At 40.0% G+C, this 21,343-nt stretch overlaps 1 protein-coding gene across 6 annotated transcripts in view; it reads right to left on the reverse strand.

The window, feature by feature from the left end:
- The window catches only part of SPECC1 (sperm antigen with calponin homology and coiled-coil domains 1), a 289,226-nt gene that overhangs the window by 255,631 nt on the left and 12,252 nt on the right, over window positions 1-21,343 (reverse strand). For 2 of the 6 annotated variants that reach the window (XM_045487513.1, XM_045487516.1), the window contains exon 1: window positions 12,623-12,739. The exons of 1 other annotated variant lie outside the window; for it this stretch is intronic. Coding sequence is in view for 1 of the 5 variants with exons in the window: in XM_045487514.1 (XP_045343470.1) it covers window positions 5,089-5,091 (3 nt within the window). In the remaining 4 variants the exon portion in view is untranslated. Of the gene's footprint in view, window positions 1-5,088; window positions 5,189-6,271; window positions 6,357-12,622; window positions 12,740-21,343 lie in introns of those variants that run through there. 3 more of the 6 variants (XM_045487514.1, XM_045487521.1, XM_045487522.1) reach the window with 3 other exon arrangements.

Raw genomic sequence — 21,343 nt, forward strand, 5'->3', positions numbered from 1 at the left:
GTATGATAGGAAAAAAAGAAAATATTGAGCAGACCAACACCCCTACAGAGAGTGAAGACACGTTAGAGAGACAGGCTCATGAAACAGAAGAAAACCAGAACAGCATTTCTGAACAAATAGAAAGACATGAAGTTATATATTGAAAATGTCCACTGTGTACCCGGAAAAGTCAATGCAGAATGGCCAAGAGAGAGATTTTTTTTTTTTTTTATTTTAGGAGAGCACAAGTCGGGGGAGGGGCAGAGGGCGACAGAGAGAGAATCTTTTTTTTTTTTTCAATATATGAAGTTTATTGTCAAATTGGTTTCCATACAACACCCAGTGCTCATCCCAAAAGGTGCCCTCCTCAATATCTATCACCCACCCACCCCTCCCTCCCACCCCCCATCAACCCTCAGTTTGTTCTCAGTTTTTAAGAGTCTCTTATGCTGGGGCGCCTGGGTGGCGCAGTCGGTTAAGCGTCCGACTTCAGCCAGGTCACGATCTCGCGGTCCGTGAGCTCGAGCCCCGCGTCGGGCTCTGGGCTGATGGCTCAGAGCCTGGAGCCTGTTTCCGATTCTGTGTCTCCCTCTCTCTCTGCCCCTCCCCCGTTCATGCTCTGTCTCTCTCTGTCCCAAAAATAAAAATAAACGTTGAAAAAAAAAATTAAAAAAAAAAAAAAAAAATAAGAGTCTCTTATGCTTTGGCTCTCTTCCACTCTAACCTCTTTTTCTTTTTTTCCTTCCCCTCTTCCATGGGTTTCTGTTAAATTTCTCAGGATCCACATAAGAGTGAAAACATATGGTATCTGTCTTTCAAGACAGAGAATCTTAAGCAGGCTCCACACTCAGTGTGGATCCAGACGTGGGCTCAATCCACGACCCTGGGATCATGACCTGAGTCAAAATCAAGAGTCGACACCCAACCAACTGAGCCACCAAGGCACCCCTAAGGATTTTTTTAAGTCCTTTGAGAATCCAGGCAAAATAACCAAGTCACTTACAAGGGGGAAAATTGTCATCAGACTTTGATAGCAGGCAGCAGAGTAACATATTGAAGATACTCATGGAGGAAAACATAAACCAAGGATTTTATAACCAACCAAACAGACTCTCAAGAATAAAGATCATAGATGAACAGTTTTGAACATGGAAGAACTCAGGAAAAACTATATTGAGGAATCTTCTAGACAGCAAGTATTAACCAAGCCAACTATCCAGAGAGGTTTCATCATAAGAACTGGTAGTAAGCATTAAATATATATTTACCCAGAAAACTAATGCAAAATGATTAGTAAAGGCAAACAGTTGAATAAGAAATGATTATATATTATGACAATGTAGATTCAGTATATCTATCAAAAAGTACTAGATAAAAATCTAAACCCATAGAATGGAAAATACCTTTCCAAACATGGTATAAACTCCAAAGCCACAAAAAACAGGTTTATAATTTCACTACGTAAAAATCTTTAAACTTTTATATGGTCAAAAACACCATAAACAAATTCAAAAGACAAGCAACAAACCACACAAAAATACGCACAACAGTCCTAGTATCGCATTGAAGTGTAAAGGGCTCAATAATGAGTTAAAAAATAAGAAAAGCAACACAACATAGGAGCGCCTGGGTGGCTCAGTTGGTGAAGCGGCTGACTTCAGCTCAGCTCATGATCTCATGGTTCATGAGCTCAAGCCCCGCATCCAGCTCTTTGCTGTCAGCGCAGAGCCTGCTTCAGACCCTCTCTCTCCCTCTCTCTCTCTGCCCCTCCCCCCACAATAAAAATTTAACAAAAACACACAAAGAAACTTTTTAAAAAACACATAATATAAATTATTATAAATCTATGTGAGGGGTGCCTGAGTGACTCAGTTGGTTAAGCGGCGGCCTCCTGATTTTGGCTCAGGTCATGATCTCGTGGTTCGTGAGATGAAGTCTCACACCGGATTCCACACTGACAGTGTGTGGAGGCTGCTTCTGATTTTCTCTCTCTCTCTCTCTCTCTCTCTCTCCCTCTGACCCTCCCCCCTCACACTCGCTGTCTCTCAAAATAAATAAACTTTAAAATAGATAGATCGATAGATACACATGAAAGGGTTTTCACACTGATTAATAATTTTAAAATACACAGTAAAATAATGACCTTTATTTGCTGTATTTGTCAGGCTGGCAAACATTGATAATACCAAGTGTCAACAAGGGTATGGGGAAATATTTATCACTTAATGGGTATACATTATGTGTAAGGAATTATATTGGATACAAATATAATAACATAATAACAGAGATACAAATATAATAGAAAAACAATGTTCCTATCCACAAAGAACTTATATTTTTAGGGCGTGAATAAGGGGAGAGAGGGAAAAATTTTAAACCAGTATGTAATCATTTAAATGTAATTCTGGTGTGCTACAGAGGAGACCTATAGGGTGCTTAGAGAGTGTAGAAGAAGAAGAATGCGATATAATTTGGGCAGAGGTATTCTCAGCCACTGTAAATTGATCACCTTTTCAGGAAAATTGGCAAAATCTTCGATATCCACAATGTTCGTCTCAGTAACTCTACTCCTAAATAGCAAGTCTATCCAAATACATAACTGGGCATATACATACACAAAGTGATGCTTACTGCAGTATTGTTTATAATTAAAAAAATAATTCAAATCTTTATCAGTAGGATATTGGCTAAAGGGGGGTATATCTAACCATCAAAAAGAATTCAACCATCAAAAAGAATGATACACCACCAAAAAAGAATAAGGTACCTAGGAATAAACCTAACTAAAGAGGTGAAAGGCCTGTACTCTGAAAACTATAAAACACTGATTGATGAAAGAAATTGAAGACGACACAAACGAATGGAAAGACATTCCATGCTCATGGATTGGAAGAACAAATACTGCTAAAATGTCTACACTACCCAAAGGAATCTACGCATTTAATGCAATCTCTATCAAGAGGCCAACAGCATTTTTCATAGAACGAGAACAAACAATCCTAAAATGTGTATGGAACCACAGAAGATGCCAAATAGCCAAAGCAATCTTGAAAAAGGAAAGCAAAGCTGGAGGCATCACAATTTTGGGCTTCAAGTTATATTACAAAACTGTAGTAATCAAAACAGTATGGTACTGGCACAAAAGCAGACACCTAGATCCATAGAACAGAATAGAAAAATCTAGAAACAAACCCACAATTATATGTTCAATTAATCTTTGACAAAGCAAGAAATACTATCCAATGGGAAAAAGACAGTCTCTTCAACAAATGGTGTTGGGACAACTGGACAGCAACATGCAAAAAAATAAAACTGGATCACTTTCTTACACCATACACAAAAATAAATTCAAAATGGATTAAAGACCTAAATGTGAGACCTGCAACCATAAAAATCCTAGAAGAGAGAATAGGCAGTAATTTCTCTGACATTGGCCATAGCCACTTTTTTCTAGACAGGTTCCCTGAGGCAAGGGAAACAAAAGCAAAAATCACCTATTGGGACTACATCAAAATAAAAAGCTTCTGCACAGCAAAGGAAACAATCAACAAAACTAAAAGGCAACCTATGGAATGAGAGAAAGTATTTGTAAATGACATACCTGAATAAGAGTTAGTACCCAAAATATATAAAGAACTTTAAAAACTTAGCACCAAAAACCCCCAAATAATCCAATTTAAAGATGGGCAGAATTAATAGAACACTGTATGTTAACTAACTGGAAATAAAATAAAAACTTAAAAAAAAATGGGCAGAAGACATGAACAGACAATTCTCCAAAGAAGACATCCAGATGGCCAACAGACACATGAAAAGACGTTCACCAACACTTACCGTCAGGGAGATGCAAATCAAAAACTACAATGAGATGTCACTTCACACCTGTCAAAATGGCCCAAATCAACAACACAGGGAACAACAGGTGTTGGCGAGGATGCGGAGAGAGGGGAACCCTCTTGCACTGTTGGTGGGAATTCAAACTTGTGCAGCCACTCTGAAGAACAGTATAGAGGTTCCTCAATTGCACGATAGGTATATACCCAAAGAACACAAAAACATTTTTCAATAATTCAAAGGGATACATGCACCCTTTGTTTATAGCAGCATTATCAACAATAGCCGAATTATGGTAACAGCCCAAATATCCGTCAACAGATGAATGGGTACAGAGAGAGAGAGAATAGAATATTACTCAGCCATACAAAAAGAATGAAATCTTGCCATTTGCAGTGACATGGAGGGAGCTAGAGAGTACTATGCTAAGCAATAAGTTAGTCAGAGAAAGACAAATACCATATGATTTCACTCATGTTCAAAAAAGCACTTGTCATGGAATACCTCTAACTTTGCCAATAGTAAAGGAATAAAGTTTTCTTCCTAATCATAAAACACACACACACACGCACACACCCTTTACTTAATAAATACGTTTAATATTTTCGTCTTTCCTTTTAGCTTCTGTTCTTTACACTCAAAATGCAGGCTATAAATAAACCCACTTTATATGTGCCTCCTGCCAAAACCCACTTAAAGGAGACTGAACAAACTCTGACCTTGCAGTCCCATTATTATTACAGTCTAAAAGCTAGACTCAGGCTGCAAACACCCTTTCATTTGGAACGCTTGTTAAAATGCCATGCTACGACTCCTCTGAATAAAAACAAACCCTAGAATATGATGTTAGGCTTCCTTTGTTACTACTTATAATGACTAAGGTCTGTGTCTATAATACAGGTTTCATTTAATTACTACATATCAAAGGATTTTATATGGTTTTTCTCATTACATCTTAATTCATTTTGTTTAGGATACTGTCACACATTCTTTTCCAGGTAAAAAGGAGGAAAAGACATTGAGCAACCGGCTTAAAACGAAGCAATTGGGCAGGAGTGCCAGTCAGCAAAAGAAAACCCTTAGGTCTCCTATGTAGAGGCTGAATCCTGGTTAGTTGTACACTACTCACCTGTAGGGTGAGATGTAAAGCTTGGACAGTCACCTTCAACAGTCATTCACAGCGAGTCATGTCCCACTGCCTGCCCATTACCTAACAAAACAGCCTCAGATCTTGTTGTAGCCTTTTTAGTATTCGGAAGCCAATAAAACACTTACCATTCAGCGAGAGAAACAAGTTCTGAAACATTTAATAATTGGCCCACAGCCAATGAACATTTCCACTGCAAAGCTTCTTTCCAGATTCTTTACTATTTCTCTACAGAGTTCGAAAATTAGAAAAACATTAGAGTTATAAGACGAATAGTTTATGAGTTCAGTTAGCACAGTTTAAGTCCAAATATTTATTAAGTGCCTCTTCTGCTCTAGAAACTATGCTAACCACTGTGAATATAAAAATGGAAAAGATACTAGCTTGGCCCCCAAGAAGTCCCGTCCTGTAGGGGAGACACGGCTCACAAATTACTATCATACTGAACTCCACCTCCTTAACTTTCACCAATAGGAGCAGTTATGACTATGAATGACTACTTTAATTCAGTACATTATCTTCCCACTCTTCCCACTTAGAATTTATCTATATTTCTTTTTTTTCAATGTTTTTTTTTTTTTTTTTTTTTTTGAGACAGAGAGAGACAGAGCATGAGCAGGGGAAGGGCAGAGAGAGAGGGAGACGCAGAATCCGAAGCAGGCTCCAGGCTCCGAGCTGTCAGCACAGAGCCCGACGCGGGGCTCGAACTCATGGACCGTGAGATCGTGACCTGAGCCGAAGTCGGTCGCTTAACCGACTGAGCCACCGAGGCGCCCCGAATTTATCTACATTTCTAAATACAATTCCTACTAAAAGGAAGCAGGGCTCCTTGGAAAAATAGCTGGTTCCAGGGGTGGACTATGGGATTAACAAAAGAGTCTGGGATATCTTGTGGGGGCCTAGAAATCAAGGAGCTGCCCACAGACTAAAAGGACCGTGTCACACGGACAATGGGGTGAACCTGAAGGAGCTCAATTTGACTTATTTGGGACAATTTCAACAACAACAAAATGACAATAGTGAACTATAAGACTCTGATTAAAACATGTATTGGTACTAAAAAAAAGAATAAAAGGACAGAAAGGTAAAGCTCTTCTTTACAGAATGAAAGAGCTAATAAATGTAAAGGAAATGACAGAATGATGGGGGGAATCACCCCCTAAAATCTTATAAATCTTATATATGCACCCAAACATGCTAAAATCATTGACTAAAAGGTTGTTCGTCGGGGAAGAAGATGTTCACATGATGTCAAGGTTTCACTCCACAATGTATCAATTACAGAAAGGAAGACAAAGTGATCAAACTTACCATGACTACCTGGTGGGCCACCTAACAGTGCACGCCTCTTAAGGTGATGTGATGAGACACCCAGCGTCACCTACCTAGCCTTCTTGTTGAAACTGTTTGCTAAATCATGAGAAAGGATTAGACAAATTCAAATGTGGGACGCTATATTGGGCAACTTGCCTCTTAAAAGAAAATTCGCCTTCATAAAGAGCAAAACTAACTTAAAAAAAAAAAAGGAAGAGAAAAAGGCATGGACTTAGGCTTCTGGGAAGATGGAATAGACATACTTTTCCCTATTCTTTATACTAAGTACAACTAAAATCCATAGACGTGACACAGAAAATAAATATAAGAAGGTTCTGAAAGGTGAAAAGAAGAAGACAAACCGTTTAAGGAACTCAGGGCTCAAGGAACAACACAGTGGCAAGTTGCCTGGGTTTCCTTTCTGTGTCACATAAACCAGACTGGGAGCTGAAGAAGTGGGAAACCTGGAAATACGACAGGGCACAAACATATTTGTTGGCTGCTGTTCCAGCCAAAGGACCAGGAAAGGAGTAGTTTAACAAGACAAAACATTCAGACAATAAATGCTCTACTCCAGCCAGAAGAAATAGCCAATGAACATAAAACAGTAGAAGTCAAAAGAATAGAGCTTCGGGGCGCCTGGGTGGCGCAGTCGGTTGAGCGTCCGACTTCAGCCAGGTCACGATCTCGCGGTCCGGGAGTTCGAGCCCCGCGTCGGGCTCTGGGCTGATGGCTCAGAGCCTGGAGCCTGTTTCCGATTCTGTGTCTCCCTCTCTCTCTGCCCCTCCCCGGTTCATGCTCTGTCTCTCTCTGTCCCAAAAATAAATAAACGTTGAAAAAAAAAAAAATAAAAAAAAATAAAAAAAAAAAAGAATAGAGCTTCAAAGACCTGTGAGACTGTAATAAAAGACATAACGCTTAAGTCATCAGGGTATAGGAAAAAGACAAAGAGGTAGGAATCTGAAAAAGTATTTTAAAAAAATAATAGCTGAAAACTTTCTGAATTCAGCAAAAGACTTAAAGCTACATATTTAAAAAACTGAAACCCAAACTGAGAAGCCCAAAGAAATCCACATCAAGACATAGTCTTCATCCTAAAAGACTAGAAGACATCAAAATTCTAAAAGACAAAAAACTTGAAAACAGTGAAAGAAATAATATTTGCCTATAGGGGAAAAACAATTCTGGGGCGCCTGGGTGGCTCAGTCAGTTGAGTCTCCAACTCCTGATCCTAGGGTCCTGGGATCAAGCCCCATGTTGGGCTCCATGCTGAGTGCAGAGCCTGCTTAAGATTTAAGATTCTCTCCCTCTCTCTCTCCCTCTACCCCTCTCCCCAACTTGCACTCTGTCTCTAAAATAAAAGAAAAAAAAATAATTCAAATAACAGCAGATTCCTCAACAGAAACCATGGTGGACAGAACGAAGAAATACATATTTCAGTTGCTAAAAGAAAAGAACTATCAACCCAGAATCCTATCCAGAGAAAATATCCCTTAGGAATCAAAGGGAACTCAAGACATTCTCAGATTAAATAAATAAATAAATAAATAAATAAATAAATAAATAAGAGAATGTGTTGCTAGCAGACTTATCCCAAAACTATGTCTAAAGGAAGTTCTTGCAACAGAAAGAAAATGATAAAAGAAGGAATCTAGGACCATCAAGAATAAATTTTAAAAATGAGTGTAATTATAATAAAATTTCTGTCTCCTCTTAAGACTTCTAAATTATGTTTGAGGGTTGAAACAAAAATTATAATCCTGCCTGATGTGGTTCCGAATGTAGATAGAAAAGTATAAATGAGAAGAGTAAAGAGGGGTGAGGTTTTTGCACTTCACTCCAAATGGTAAGGTAATCACACTAGTAGACTGTGATAAGTCATATATATAATGTAATACTTAGATGACCACTAACAACAGTGTGTAAAAAGTTACAATCAAAACACTTTAGGTAAATCAAGATGGAATTCTAAAAAAATTCTAATATAATACACAGGAAGATGGGAAAAGACAGAAAAAATGGAAAAAAAAACCATAGAGAACAAACATATTAAAATAAATAAAATGGTAGACTTAAGCCATAACATATCAATAATTACATAAATGTAAATTATCTAATTATACCAATCAAAACATAGAGATAAGCAGAGTGGATTTAAAAATATGTCTATGAGAAATTCACTTCAAATATAAAACTACAGGCTGGTTGAAATTAGAAGAATGGTAAAAGATACATCAAGCAAACATAAATCAAAAGAAAGCAGATAAAATAGACTTCTGAACAAAGAAAAATTCTAGAGACAGAGAGGGATGAAAGGATCAATCTGCCAGAAGACATAGAAGCCCTCCTAAGGTATGAACAAATATTAGACACTAACTTCAGAAACTATTCAAATAAGCCAGAATTTTATTGAATTAGTTTTTAAAGCAATTTATGCCCTAGGGAATTGTTGAAAATAATAGGGCAATCAGCCAACAGTTAGTGGAGTTCAACAGCTGGGTATAGAGCAGGAAAGAAAGGAAGAGAGCTGTACCAATACCACTGTCATTCAAGGGTGACTATGGGCATACCCAAAGCTGTTCCTCCCTGAGGAGCAATGTCAGAAGATTTAACACTGCCGGAGGGAAACAGACTTCACTGAAATAGTCCCTGAACAAATAAACAGGCAAATAAAAACAAGAAGCTCCAGAGGGGGAAATCAGTACCCCGAGTTCCTAAAACATAGTACCTAAAAGGTCTAGTTTCCAACAACAAACTTATGATGCGTGAAAAGAAACAGGGAAGTATGACTCATACTTTCTGTGGTTAGGACAGGGTAGGGTACAGGGGAGAAAAAGCAGGCAAGAGAAACTGCAAATGAGAGTGAACAGATACCAGCATCAACAGAAAAAGACTTCAAAACAACCATTATATATATGTTCACAGAATTAAAGGAAAGCATAATTAAAGAAATAAAGGAAGGAATAACAATATCATATCAAATAGAGACTATCAATAAAAAGATGAAAATTAGATAGAAAAAAATGAAAACTCTGAAGTTGAAAAGTATAACTGCAATAAAACTCACTAGAGGGGTTCAACAGCAGATGTGAACTGGCAGAAGAACTAATAGTGAACTTGAAGATAGATCAATAGACATTATTCAAGTTGAAGAACAAAAAGGGAAAAAACAGAAAAAAGTAAAACAGATTCTCAGAGTAATATGAGATATCATTAAACACACCAACATACACATAATGGGAGTACCAAGATAGGAGATACAAAAAGGAGAGGAAAACATATCTGAAGATATAATGGCTGAAATCTTCCCAAATTAATTGAAAAAACAATGACCTCTACATTCAGGAAGCTCAACAAACTCCAAGCAGGATAAACTCCAAGCAGGATAAATTCAAAAAGATCCACAAACAGGCACAGTATAGTAGAAATGCTGCAAATCAAAAACGAAGAGAAAAATCTATAAAACAGCAAGAGAAAAACAAGTGGGCGTTTACAGTGGAACCATAATAAGATTAACAGCTGACTTCTCATCAGAAACAATGAAAGCCAGAAGGTAATGGAATAACAAATTCAAACTACTCAAAGAAAAAAAATTGTCAACTAGGAATTCTATATCCAGCAAAATTCTTTCAAACATAAAGATGAAATAGGGTATATGCCCAGAGGAATGAAAAGTACAATCGTGAAGAGATAGTTCATATATCCATGTTCATAGCAGCATTATTCACAGTAGCCTAAAAGTGCAAGCAACTCAAATGTCAGATGAATGGATGAAGAAGTTGTGATATACACCTAAATGAAATATTATTCAGACTTAAAAAGAAAGTCAAGTCTACAACATGAATCAAACTTGAAAACATTATCAAGTTTGATAATGAAAACATTATCAAGCTTAAGTGAAATAAGCCAGATACAAAAGGACAAATACTGTATAATATACTTTATATGAGGTACCTGGAGCAGCCAAAATCACAGAGACAGAAAAAGAATGCTGATTGCCATCTGGGGCTGGGAAGGCGGGGGGGGGGGGGGGGGGATGGGAATGAAGAGTTACTGTTTAACGGCTATAGAATTTCAGTTTTTGAAGAGGGAGAATTCTGGAAATAGATGCTGGTGATAGCTGCACAACACTGTGAGCATACTTAATATCACTAAACTGTACACTTAAAAATAGTTAAGATAGGGGGCACCTGGGTGGCTCAGTCGGTTAGGCGTCCGACTCAGGCTCAGGTCATGATCTCACGGTCCGTGAGTTCGAGCTCCGCGTCGGGCTCTGTGCTGACAGCTCAGAGCCTGGAGCCCGTTTCGGATTCTGTGTCTCCCTCTCTCTCTGCCCCTCCCCTGTTCATGCTCTGTCTCTCTCTGTCTCAAAAATAAATAAACGTTAAAAAAAAATTTTTTTTAAATAGTTAAGATGGTAAATTTTGTTATGGGGATTTTACCATAATACAAAAATTGGGGGCAGGGGGGTGAAGGTGAAATAAATATTTTCCCAGATAAAACCTAAGAGAATTTGTTGCTAGTGTACCTGCCTTACAAGAAGTACCAGAGGAAGCTTTTCTAGGTGAAAGCAAGTAAACCCAGAAGGTAATTCAAATTCACACACAAAAAATCAAAAAGCACCATAAAGGTAATTAGGTAATTATAAATAACAGCAAAGTGCACATTTTTCTCCTTTCTTCTCTGGATTTAAAAAACAATTATATAAAATATATTCATATAATGTATTGTTAGACATAGAATGTAGACAAATGCATGTGTAATCTATCTGCCAACAACTATACAAAACATGGATTTTGGTAAAGCTGTATGGAGCTAAGGAAGTGACTATAGTTGGTTAAAGTAATAATTATAACAATGTATGGTTGGATTTGTAATATTAACAGATGCAATATACATAATTGTGATACAACAAAAAGTGAAAGTAGGATAGAGCTCTACAGGAGTAACATTTCTATACCTCATTGGAATTAAATTAGTATACATCTGAAGTCAATTCTGATAAGTTATCAGAATATAACTCAAAGAGATAAGGTGAAAAAAATCATTAAAGGGAAGAAAAGGTTTGTATTTATTTCCTAGGGCTGCAGTAACAAACTACCACAAATTGAGGGGCTGAAAAGAACGGAAAGTTATTCTCTTCCAGTTTGGGAGGATAAAAGTCAGAAATCAAGGTGTCAGCAGGGCATGCTCCCTCTGAAGGCTCTAGGACAGAGTCCTTCCTCGCCTCTTCCAGCTTCTTGTGGTTCCCAGTTATCATATGTGTTCCTTGGCTTGTACTTGCGTCTCTGCCTCTGTCTTCACATGCCTTCTGCCTTCTTCCTTCTGTGTGTCTCCGCATATACTCTTCCCTTATTACAATGACACTAGTCATTGCATTTAGGGCCCTCAATCCAGAATGATTTCATCTCAAGATCTTCAACTAGTCAACTCACTGAAATGTTACATGAAAAAGCACTCAGTGCAAAAGGAAGCAGTGAAAGGAGTAACAGGAACAAAAGAAGATGAGATATAGAAAACAAAAAGTAAAATGGCAGACGTAAATCCAGCTATTACAATAACAATATTAAATGTGAATGGACTAAACATTGCAATAAAAGGGAAGATACTGTCAGACTGGATAAATAAAATACATGATCCAACTATATGCTATCTTCAGGAAATACACTTTAGATACAAAGATACAAATGGATTGAAATAAATGGATAAAAATTATATATCATGCAAACAACAACCACAAGAAAGTTTGGGTATCTATACTAATATCAGATGAAATAGACATGAAATAAAAATGTTACTAGATATAAAGACATAATATAAGAGAGCCAATTCATCAGAAGACATAACAATTATATATGCACTTAATAATGGAGCACCAATATACATGAATCAAGAAGTTACAGAAATGAAGGGAGAAACAGTTCAATGACAGTAGCTAAAGACTTCAATATCCACTTTTAATAATAGACAAAACTAGGCAGAATCTCAACAAGGAAATAGATCTGAAAAACACTCTGAACCAATTAGAACACTAGATCTATAGAATGCTCAACCCAAGACAGCGGAATATACATTCTGCTCAAGTGCACATAGAACATTCTCAAAGACACACCGTGTGCTAGGCCATAAAACAAACCTCAATAAATTTAAAAGGACAAAAATACTCCAAAAATGTTGTCTAACCAAAATGGAATGTAGTTAGAAATCCAGAGCAGAAAAATATTTGGGAAACTCACAAATACATAAAAATTAAACAACATACTCCTAAATAACCAACGGGTCAGAAAAGAAGTCAAAAGAGAAATCAGAAAATACTTTGATATGAGTGAAAATGAAGAATTAACATACCAAAACGTATGGGATGCCACGATAGCAGTGCTGAGAGGGAAACCGACAGCTGCAAGTATCTATGTTAATGTTCGAAGGCAGGGAAGAGACAAGTAAGTATCTCCCAAACTGAGTAGGCATTTTGAGACTGGAAAACAAAAAAGACAACCCCATACAGTTTAGAGAGTTTTATTCAGGGTAATTAACTGACAGGAGGGATTGGGCAGACAATGATCCAATCAGCTGTGCAGCTATTCTCTGCAAAGTCCTGACCTTCATCTACAGATTTTATAGAATGAGGGGGTGTACAGAAGGGTGCTGTAGTGAGATCAAAGGGTTCCCATGCATTTCAAAGGGTTTGCATGCACCTAATTGACATCTAACATTTAATTAGGCCTCGTGGCACCACCTATGCCTCAGGAAGGGAAGAGACTATTTTTTTACCAAACTTGAGGAGGGACAAAGCAAGCCACCCCCTTCCCAGCCTTGGCGGGCATTTCTAAGGTATGTATATTAATCTCCAAGAGAACATGTAGCTCCAAGAGAGGTCATTGAGTGAACATGAACAAGACGGAGGGCCAAAGATGCAGTCAGTATTGCCAGCATGCCTACAGTTAAAAGGAAAGATCTCAGATCAATAACTTAATCTTTCACCCTAAAACACTAAAAAAAGGAGAGTAAACTAAACCTAATGCACACAGAAGGAAGTAAATAATAGGTTAGAGCAAAAAATAATGAAATAGAGAACAGAAAAACAATAGAGAGGATAAGTAAAACCGGAAACGCTTCTTTTAAAAGACCAAGAAAATTGACAAGCCTTTAGTTAGACTGATCAAGAAAAAATGAGAGACAATTCAAATTACTAGAATCAAAAATGAAAGAAGAGGTATTACCAACAACCTTACAGAAATAAAAAGGATTATGAAGGAATACTATGAACAAATGTATGCCAACAAATTAGATAAGTGAAATGGAAAAACTCCTAGAAAGACACCATACCCAAACTGACTCAAGAATAAATAAACAATGTGAACAGAGCTATGACAAGTGAAAAGATCGAATTGGTAATGAAAAATTGTCCACAGAGAAAAGCTAGGCCCATATTTCACTGCTGAACTGTACTAAACAAGAATTTTAAATATCAGTTCTTCACAAACTGTTCCAAAAAAAAAAATAGAAGAAAAAGCAACACTTCCCCTCATCTTATGAGACCAGTATTATCCTAATACCAAAATCAGATAAAGACATCACAAAAAACTACAGATCTGTAGCTCTTCTGAATATGGATATATAAAAATCCTTAAGAAAATATTAGCAAACCAATTCTAGCAACATTTAAAAAAAAATGTATAGGGGCGCCTGGGTGGCGCAGTCGGTTAAGCGTCCGACTTCAGCCAGGTCACGATCTCGCGGTCGGTGAGTTCGAGCCCCGCGTCAGGCTCTGGGCTGACGCTCAGAGCCTGGAGCCTGTTTCCAATTCTGTGTCTCCCTCTCTCTCTGCCCCTCCCCCGTTCATTCATGCTCTGTCTCTCTCTCTGTCCCAAAAATAAATAAAACGTTGAAAAAAAAAAATGTATACCATTGACCAAGTGGATTTATCCCAGGAATTCAAGTTGGTTGAACATCGAAAACTCAATTAATCATTTCAATAGAATATATTTTAAAATCACATGATCATCTCAATAGACATAGGAAAAAAGCATTTGACAAAATCCAAACTCTTTCATGATAAAAACACTCAACAAACTAGAGAGGAACTTCCTCAACCTGCTAACAATCATCTTCTAAAAACCCACAGCCTACATCATTCTTAATTGTGAAAGACTGGATGCACACCACCCCCTCACCCCCCAGGATCAGGAATAAGACTGGATGCACCACCCCCCCCACCCCCACCCCCGCCCCCCAGGATCAGGAATAAGACAAAGATGTCGTCTCTGCCACTTCTATTCAACATAGTACTGGAGCTTCTGGTCAGGGCATTTAGGCAAGAAAAAACACCCGGATTGGAAAAGAAGGAGTACAATTACTTATATTCAGAGATTTACATGATCCTGTATTTAGAAAATCTTAAGTAAAGAGTGCGTGGGTGGCTCAGTCGGTTAAGCGTCCGACTTCGGCTCAGGTCATGATCTCGCGGTTCGTGAGTTCGAGCTCCGCATCAGGCTCTGTGCTGACAGCTCAGAGCCTGGAGCCTGCTTCAGATTCTGTGTCTCCCTCTCTCTCTCTCTCACTGCCCTTCCTCCACTCATGCTCGCTCTCTCTCTCTCTCTCTCTCTCTCAAAAAGTAGATAAACATTACAAACAAATTTTTTAAAAAAATAAAATCTTAAATAAAACACACACACACACACACACACACACACACACACACACACACAAAAGGGGCACCTGGGTAGTTCAATCAGTTAAGAGTCTCATGCTCTACTGACTGAGCTAGCCGAGAAGTTCAGCCCAGTCAGTTAAGTGTCCAACTCTTGATTTCAGCTCAGGTCATAATCACATGGTTCATGAGTTCAAGCCCCTCATCAGGCTCTGTGCTGACAGTGCAGAGGTTGCTTGGGATTCTCTGTCTCCCTCTCTTTCTCCCCCTCTCCCATGCATGTGCATGCATACGTGCTCCCCCCCCGCCTCAAAAATAAATAAACATTTAAAAAATAATTTTTTCCAAAAGCACAACAAAAATAAAGATAAATTTAGACTACACCACAATTAAAAACTTCTCTGCCTACAAGAACACCATCAAAAAAGTGAAAAGACAACCTACAGGATGGGAGAAACTACTTGCAAATCAGATACTGATAAAGGTTTCATATCCAGAATATATAAACAGCTCCAACAACAACAACAACAAAGAACAACTCAATTTTCAAATGAGCAAAGGACTTGAATATCTTTCTCTAAAAAGATATATAAATGGCCAAATATGACATGAAAAGATGCTCAATGTGTATCACAGAAATATAAACCAAAACCGCAATGAGATGAGACTCCACACCCACTAGGCTAGAATTAAAAAGTCAGAAAATAACAAACGTTGACAAGGATGTGGAAAAATCAAAACCCTCATTCACAGCTGGTGAGAATGTAAAACGGTGCAGCCACTTCTTAAAACAGTCTTGCGGTTCCTCAAATGATGAAACATAGACTTACCACCTGACCCAGCAACTGTCCTCCTAGGTATGTACATGCCTGCCCCCAAAGAAAACATAACTTGTAAAGGAGTATTTATAGCAGCATTATTTATAATAGCAAAGGTGGTAACAACTCGAACGCACGTCAAATGACAAACGGAGAAACAAGTGGTATATCCATATATATATATACCATATATATCCATATATGGATGGATAGTATCCATCGAATACTATCTGCCCATAAAAAGGAATGCCATACTGCTTCATGCTACAACATGGATGACCGTTGAAGACATTATGCCAAGTGAAAGAAGTCAGTGACAAAAGACAATTGTATGATTCCTTTCAATGAAACGCAAGTACAACGAGGAAGACTTTGTTTATCACAGGGTGGGACCTGCAGAGAATGGGAAACAGTCGGCATAGGCTCTGAGAGAAACCTGGGTCTGACCTCCCCCACCCCGGGACACACAGAACAGTGTGGTTGCTGCTCTCTAGGGAGGGAATGGTGCTTCGCTTGTGAAAGTATGAAGAAGCCAGAGAACTGAATTTGGGAAGAAACCACCCCTGTCACAACAAGAAACACCACCAACAAACCACCCCGTCACAAATTGCACCTGTAGTCAATCCTGACAGCGGCTAACTACGCATCCTCCACCAAGGGAAAACGAAACAAAATAAACCTTGATTACCATCCTTGCTCCTTGGACTCTACGCTGAGAGAAATAGCACAGAGCGTCTAGTTCAAGGCCAATCCTGCTCCTACCTTCTCCATCCTTCCCTCCGCTTGAGCTCCTTCACCTCCTTTCTATTCATTCCTTTCCATTCTGGCTGATCCAGTCCAGTCCTTCAGAATCCTTTTTTTTTTTTTTTTTAGAGAGAGAGAGAGAGCGATTGAGAGCTTTCAAGAGTGGGGAAGAAGGGCAGAGGGGGAGAGAGAGAGAAAGAGAGAGAGAGGGGGAGAGAGAACCTTAAGCAGGCTCCATGCTCATCATGGAGCCTGACGCGGGATTTGATCCCATGATCTTGAGATCATTACCTGAGCCGAAATCAAGAGTCGGTGGCTCAACCAACCGAGCGACTAAGGCACCTCCAGAATCCTCTTTTTGTTCCTACTTTTAAAGGCTGGAGTTTCCCAGGGGTCTCACCTTGGTTCTCTTCTCCATCCTACTTCTTCACGGGCAATCTTACCCACTCTCATGGTTTTAACTTCCAAGAACAGACTTGTCTTCCCAAATCTGTATCTATCTTACACCAGAGACCTACATTTCTAGCTGCAGAATAGACACATCCACCACATCCACATGGATGCCACACTTAAAATGGATCATTTCCTCCAGACCCTGTCTTAGTTTGGGTTCCCCCAAATCTGCCCCTTTAAGGTAAGGGTTTGAGAACAAACTGATTATTTGGGAGGTGATACCAGAAAACTCGGGCAGAGGAGCAAGATGGCGAAGAAACAAATGAAAGTGTGCTTCATCAAGCAAGTTACCAGTGTGGGTACCTAAAGCTTAATCCCACTGAGGAACTCTGGGAACCAGCATATAAAATACCCACATCATCACTCTACCACTGGAGAAGAAAGGAGCTGGGGTAGTCCTACACCAACTCCATTATCCTTGGTTGAAGGCTTCCGGGGAGTTGGAAGGGTGTTGATTCCCTGGCACTTTTACTCTGCTGTTCTGGGTTGCAACATGGGCACCAGAAAATCCTCAGCCAAAGAAATGCGGGTGCTAACAATGGGAAGTCAGGCCAGTGTTCACAGAAGTGGTGAGGGGAAGGGAATATGAGCGGCGTACCCACATTTCTGCTACCCATTCAAACCCGGAGCTCCTCCTGGATCCTCTCTTGTGGTTGGTATCACCCAACCCAGAGAAACATGGTGTCAAAACCAGCTCTTCTCTCTCTTTCACCCCTCCACCCAGGACCCTGAAGATTCTATACCCTGAGTGGTACGTCCTCTTCTCTCTTGGCATCCCCACTGCCAAAGCCTTGGTGTCTAACTGGATTTCCTACACTCTGCCTCCTCCTTCTCTCATCTACCCACTAAAAAAATTGCTAGCATGAACGTTCTAAAATGCAAATCCATTTACACACCATGTTAAAAATACTTCAATGCTTATATAAGGTAGCTGGAATAATCAAATTCGTAGAGACAAGTAAGCAGAAAGATGGATGCCAGGGGGGCTGGGGAGAGGGAATGGGGAGTTATTGTTGAATGCGGGACAGAGTTTCAGTCTGGGAAGACAGAAAAGTTCTGGAGATGGGTGATGGAGGTAGTTGTGCGACAGCATGAATGTCCTTAATGCCGCTGAACTGCACACTGAAAATGGTTAAGATGGTAAATGTTATGTACACTTTACCACAATAAAAAAAAATGTGAATCCTTCCTTGGCTCCCACTGCCTACAGAATAAAGTCCCAGCATCTTCACATGACACATCAGTCTCTGTTCTCTAGTCCTTGCCTGTCCCTCCAGCCTCATCTCCTACCATCCCAGCTTTGAGCTTCACCTCCCAGCATTTCCAACTACTCATGGTTTCCAGAATACATCTTGCTTTTCCATGACCGTTTCCCACTGCACTTTCTGGTTTCTCTTCCCAGAGTACCATTCATGCCCCTGACTACGAGCAAGTTCTCTTCATTCCTCACAACTCATTCGTGCATCTGTTCAATAATTATTTACTGGGTCTGGGACCCCCACCTTAGGAAACAGCAGTGGGAAAAGCAGGGTGGGAGCAAGTGATTTCAAGTGAGAGTGTGTGCAAGGTCCTTGAGAAGCATCTAAGAAGGGGGTCTCGCCTCATGTGGGAAAGTCAATCTCCACATGTGAGGGACCCTCTGATAGGGTTATCCCCTCTCCTTGATGCTGCTTCTGAGCCTTGTACGTACTTCTAATTTCTGCCCGTGCCACATTGTTTATAATCATTTTATAAAGCTTCTGTATTAGTCATGATTCTCTAGGCCGCAAGTGACATTAAACCAATCTGAACTAGCTTTACCAAAAAAAGAGGGAGGAATTATCAGCTTCTATGAATAAACCATGGGAAGTACCGAGGTAGATGTGGTCTATGGAACAAGCGAATCTGGGACCACCCACTCGCCAGGCCTTTCTGTGTGTTACCTTCATTCTCTCAGTGGGAGTCACAGATTCAGGCAGCATGAGATTCACTTAATTAATTAATTTCACAAATATCACAGCCTATCAATTCTAAGACACACATTATAATATCCCCGAAATCAGCATACCTCTTACGGTTGCCATTGGCCGTCAGCGCCGAGGTCTGGATGTGCGCAAAATCAGGCAGTTAAAGAGGCAGCTCACCAGAAAGCATGGTGACTTGGTTTGCATCCCAGGTGGCCTCACGGATAACTGCAATCCTATAATATTTCACTCTACAAACCAAGCAAGGGTGTTCAAAGAAGGGATGTGAGTCCTGGTTGCTTAATCGACACCTTCCGGTGACACCTGCAGCTAAGATCAAGGACGTTGTCAGCATCAAATTTGCAGAATGGGTATCACAAGCTCAAAAGGAAATCCTGGAGAAAACTGAGGAATGCTTTTACAACCAACACATTACCTGTGTTCCTGATGGCAGAGGGGATGTTAACTGTGAAAAAAATCACAGACACGAATGACTTGAATGACTTGGAACAAAAAAGCGGTTCAAAAGGGAAAATCTAGGGGCGCCTGGGTGGCTCAGCTGGTTAAGGGTCTGACTCTTGATTTTGGCTCAGGTCACGATCTCATGGTTTGTGAGATCAAGCCCCGCATCGGGTTCTGTACTGACAGTGCAGAGCCTGCTTGGGATTCTCTCTCCCTCTTTCTCTACCCCTCCCCCCACTCAAAATAAATAAGCTTAAAAAAACAGAAAATCTGAATGTAAGGAAGTTTTGGAAATACCTTAACCAATTTATTTTGCTTATATTTTCCTTTTTGCATATGTATGAGAACGGAATATGACATACATTGATGTCTAAATAACTGTAAAAGATCTCTCAATAAGTCTAAAATAAAAAAATTGTCCAGGGGTGCCCAGGTTGCTTAGTCGGTGAAGCATCTGACTTCGGCTCAGGTCATGCTCTCAAAGCTTGTGAGTTCGAGCCCCAAGTCGGGGTCTGTGCTGACACCTCAGAGCCTGGAGCCTGCTTTGGATGCTGTGTCTCGCTCTCTCTCTGCTCCTTGCCTGCCCGCACTGTCTCTGTTTCTCTCTCTCTCTTTCAAAAATAAACAATAAAACATTTAAAAAATTTAATGGACATAATAAAAAGCATTGCATTATAGTTTCATTGACTTTTTTTTTCTTTTTTAGTGGAACACAAAATAATTGTTTTAAAATTTCTAGCATCTTAGATTTTATGAAGTTGTGTTTATTGGGCACTTGCTATGCACTGGAGACATACATTGAATAAAACAAGGACCAAGCTCCCGTGGAGCTCGTGCACCCTTCTAACTCCAGCCTCTTGCTTTACTGGCTCCATTTTGAACTATGCAAGGAAAAGTGATCAGCCTGATATGGATGACAGTTACCCTTGGAAAAATCTTTGTGAACAGGGAGTATGAAGTTCTATGATTGTTTCAATCTGGGTCACAGCCAGTCCCCGCACCCAAAGCGAAGCGTACTTCCAGAAAAAGGAAGAAAGGAGCCTTGAACAGAAAAAAAAAAAAAAAAATCAGAGTTGTTTTAATGTCCATTTGTCCTATAAGACACAGGAGTAGGGCTCTTGCCTTTAGCGGGCAGGGTCCAATCAAGAAAATGGCATTCAAAAGAGGCAGTTCAATAAGAGGGAATTTAATACAGGGAGTAGTTACAAGGTTTGGGGAAGGGTTAAACAGCCAAATGAGACGGTGGGATGGTGAGCCAAGCCAGAGATCGGCAAGAGTGGGACGTGCCCAGCACACTTCAGGCTAGAGGGAAAAGGAAGAAGGTGGTATCACCAGAGGCCAGCGTCTCTCGGCCGGAGCTGGGACCAAGCAGAAGATGGGGAAGAAATCCCCTGGCTTCTCCCTTCCCCTCACCTTCCAATCTTCCACCAGTGTCTTTCACTAGCCACCCTTAGCCAGTGGCATATGGGCAAAGGAGCCCGCAAAATGAAGTTGGCAGGATCGGCTGCCTCCAGTAGAGAGAACAGGAGAAGGGGAGGGCATGACTCTGAGGGTGAAGAGATGAATAACAAGGCAATGTATTATCCGTCTCTGTCTCGAACACAGGACCTAAGTGCCTAGCACAGGACCCGGTTCCTACAGAAGGAAATCAACTCAGTACTAACAGAAACGGAGAATGGCCACTGAAACACGAGAGTAGAGATACGGATAGAGCGTTACTGCATTAGAGAGAAGAGGGTAACTTCCTCCACACAGGGTACCCGAGAGAGGGCTCACAAGAAAACGTGATGAATGAAAAAGGATACAAAAAACGGGCAAGGGTTTGCCTGAGGAATAGAAGGGGCGACAGTCAGCCAGGCCGGGAAGACCGCACACGCTGAAGGCAGGGCAAACGAAAGCATTGCAAGAACGACCAGATGCAAAGTCCGATCCTATGAAGCGCTCTTTCCGTACCTCTCCGTGCGATTCCATAGCTTTCCCCTTTCATTATTTACACGAT

The sequence above is a fragment of the Leopardus geoffroyi genome, chromosome E1, assembly GCF_018350155.1.
Source record: "Leopardus geoffroyi isolate Oge1 chromosome E1, O.geoffroyi_Oge1_pat1.0, whole genome shotgun sequence".
Taxonomy (NCBI): domain Eukaryota; kingdom Metazoa; phylum Chordata; class Mammalia; order Carnivora; family Felidae; genus Leopardus; species Leopardus geoffroyi.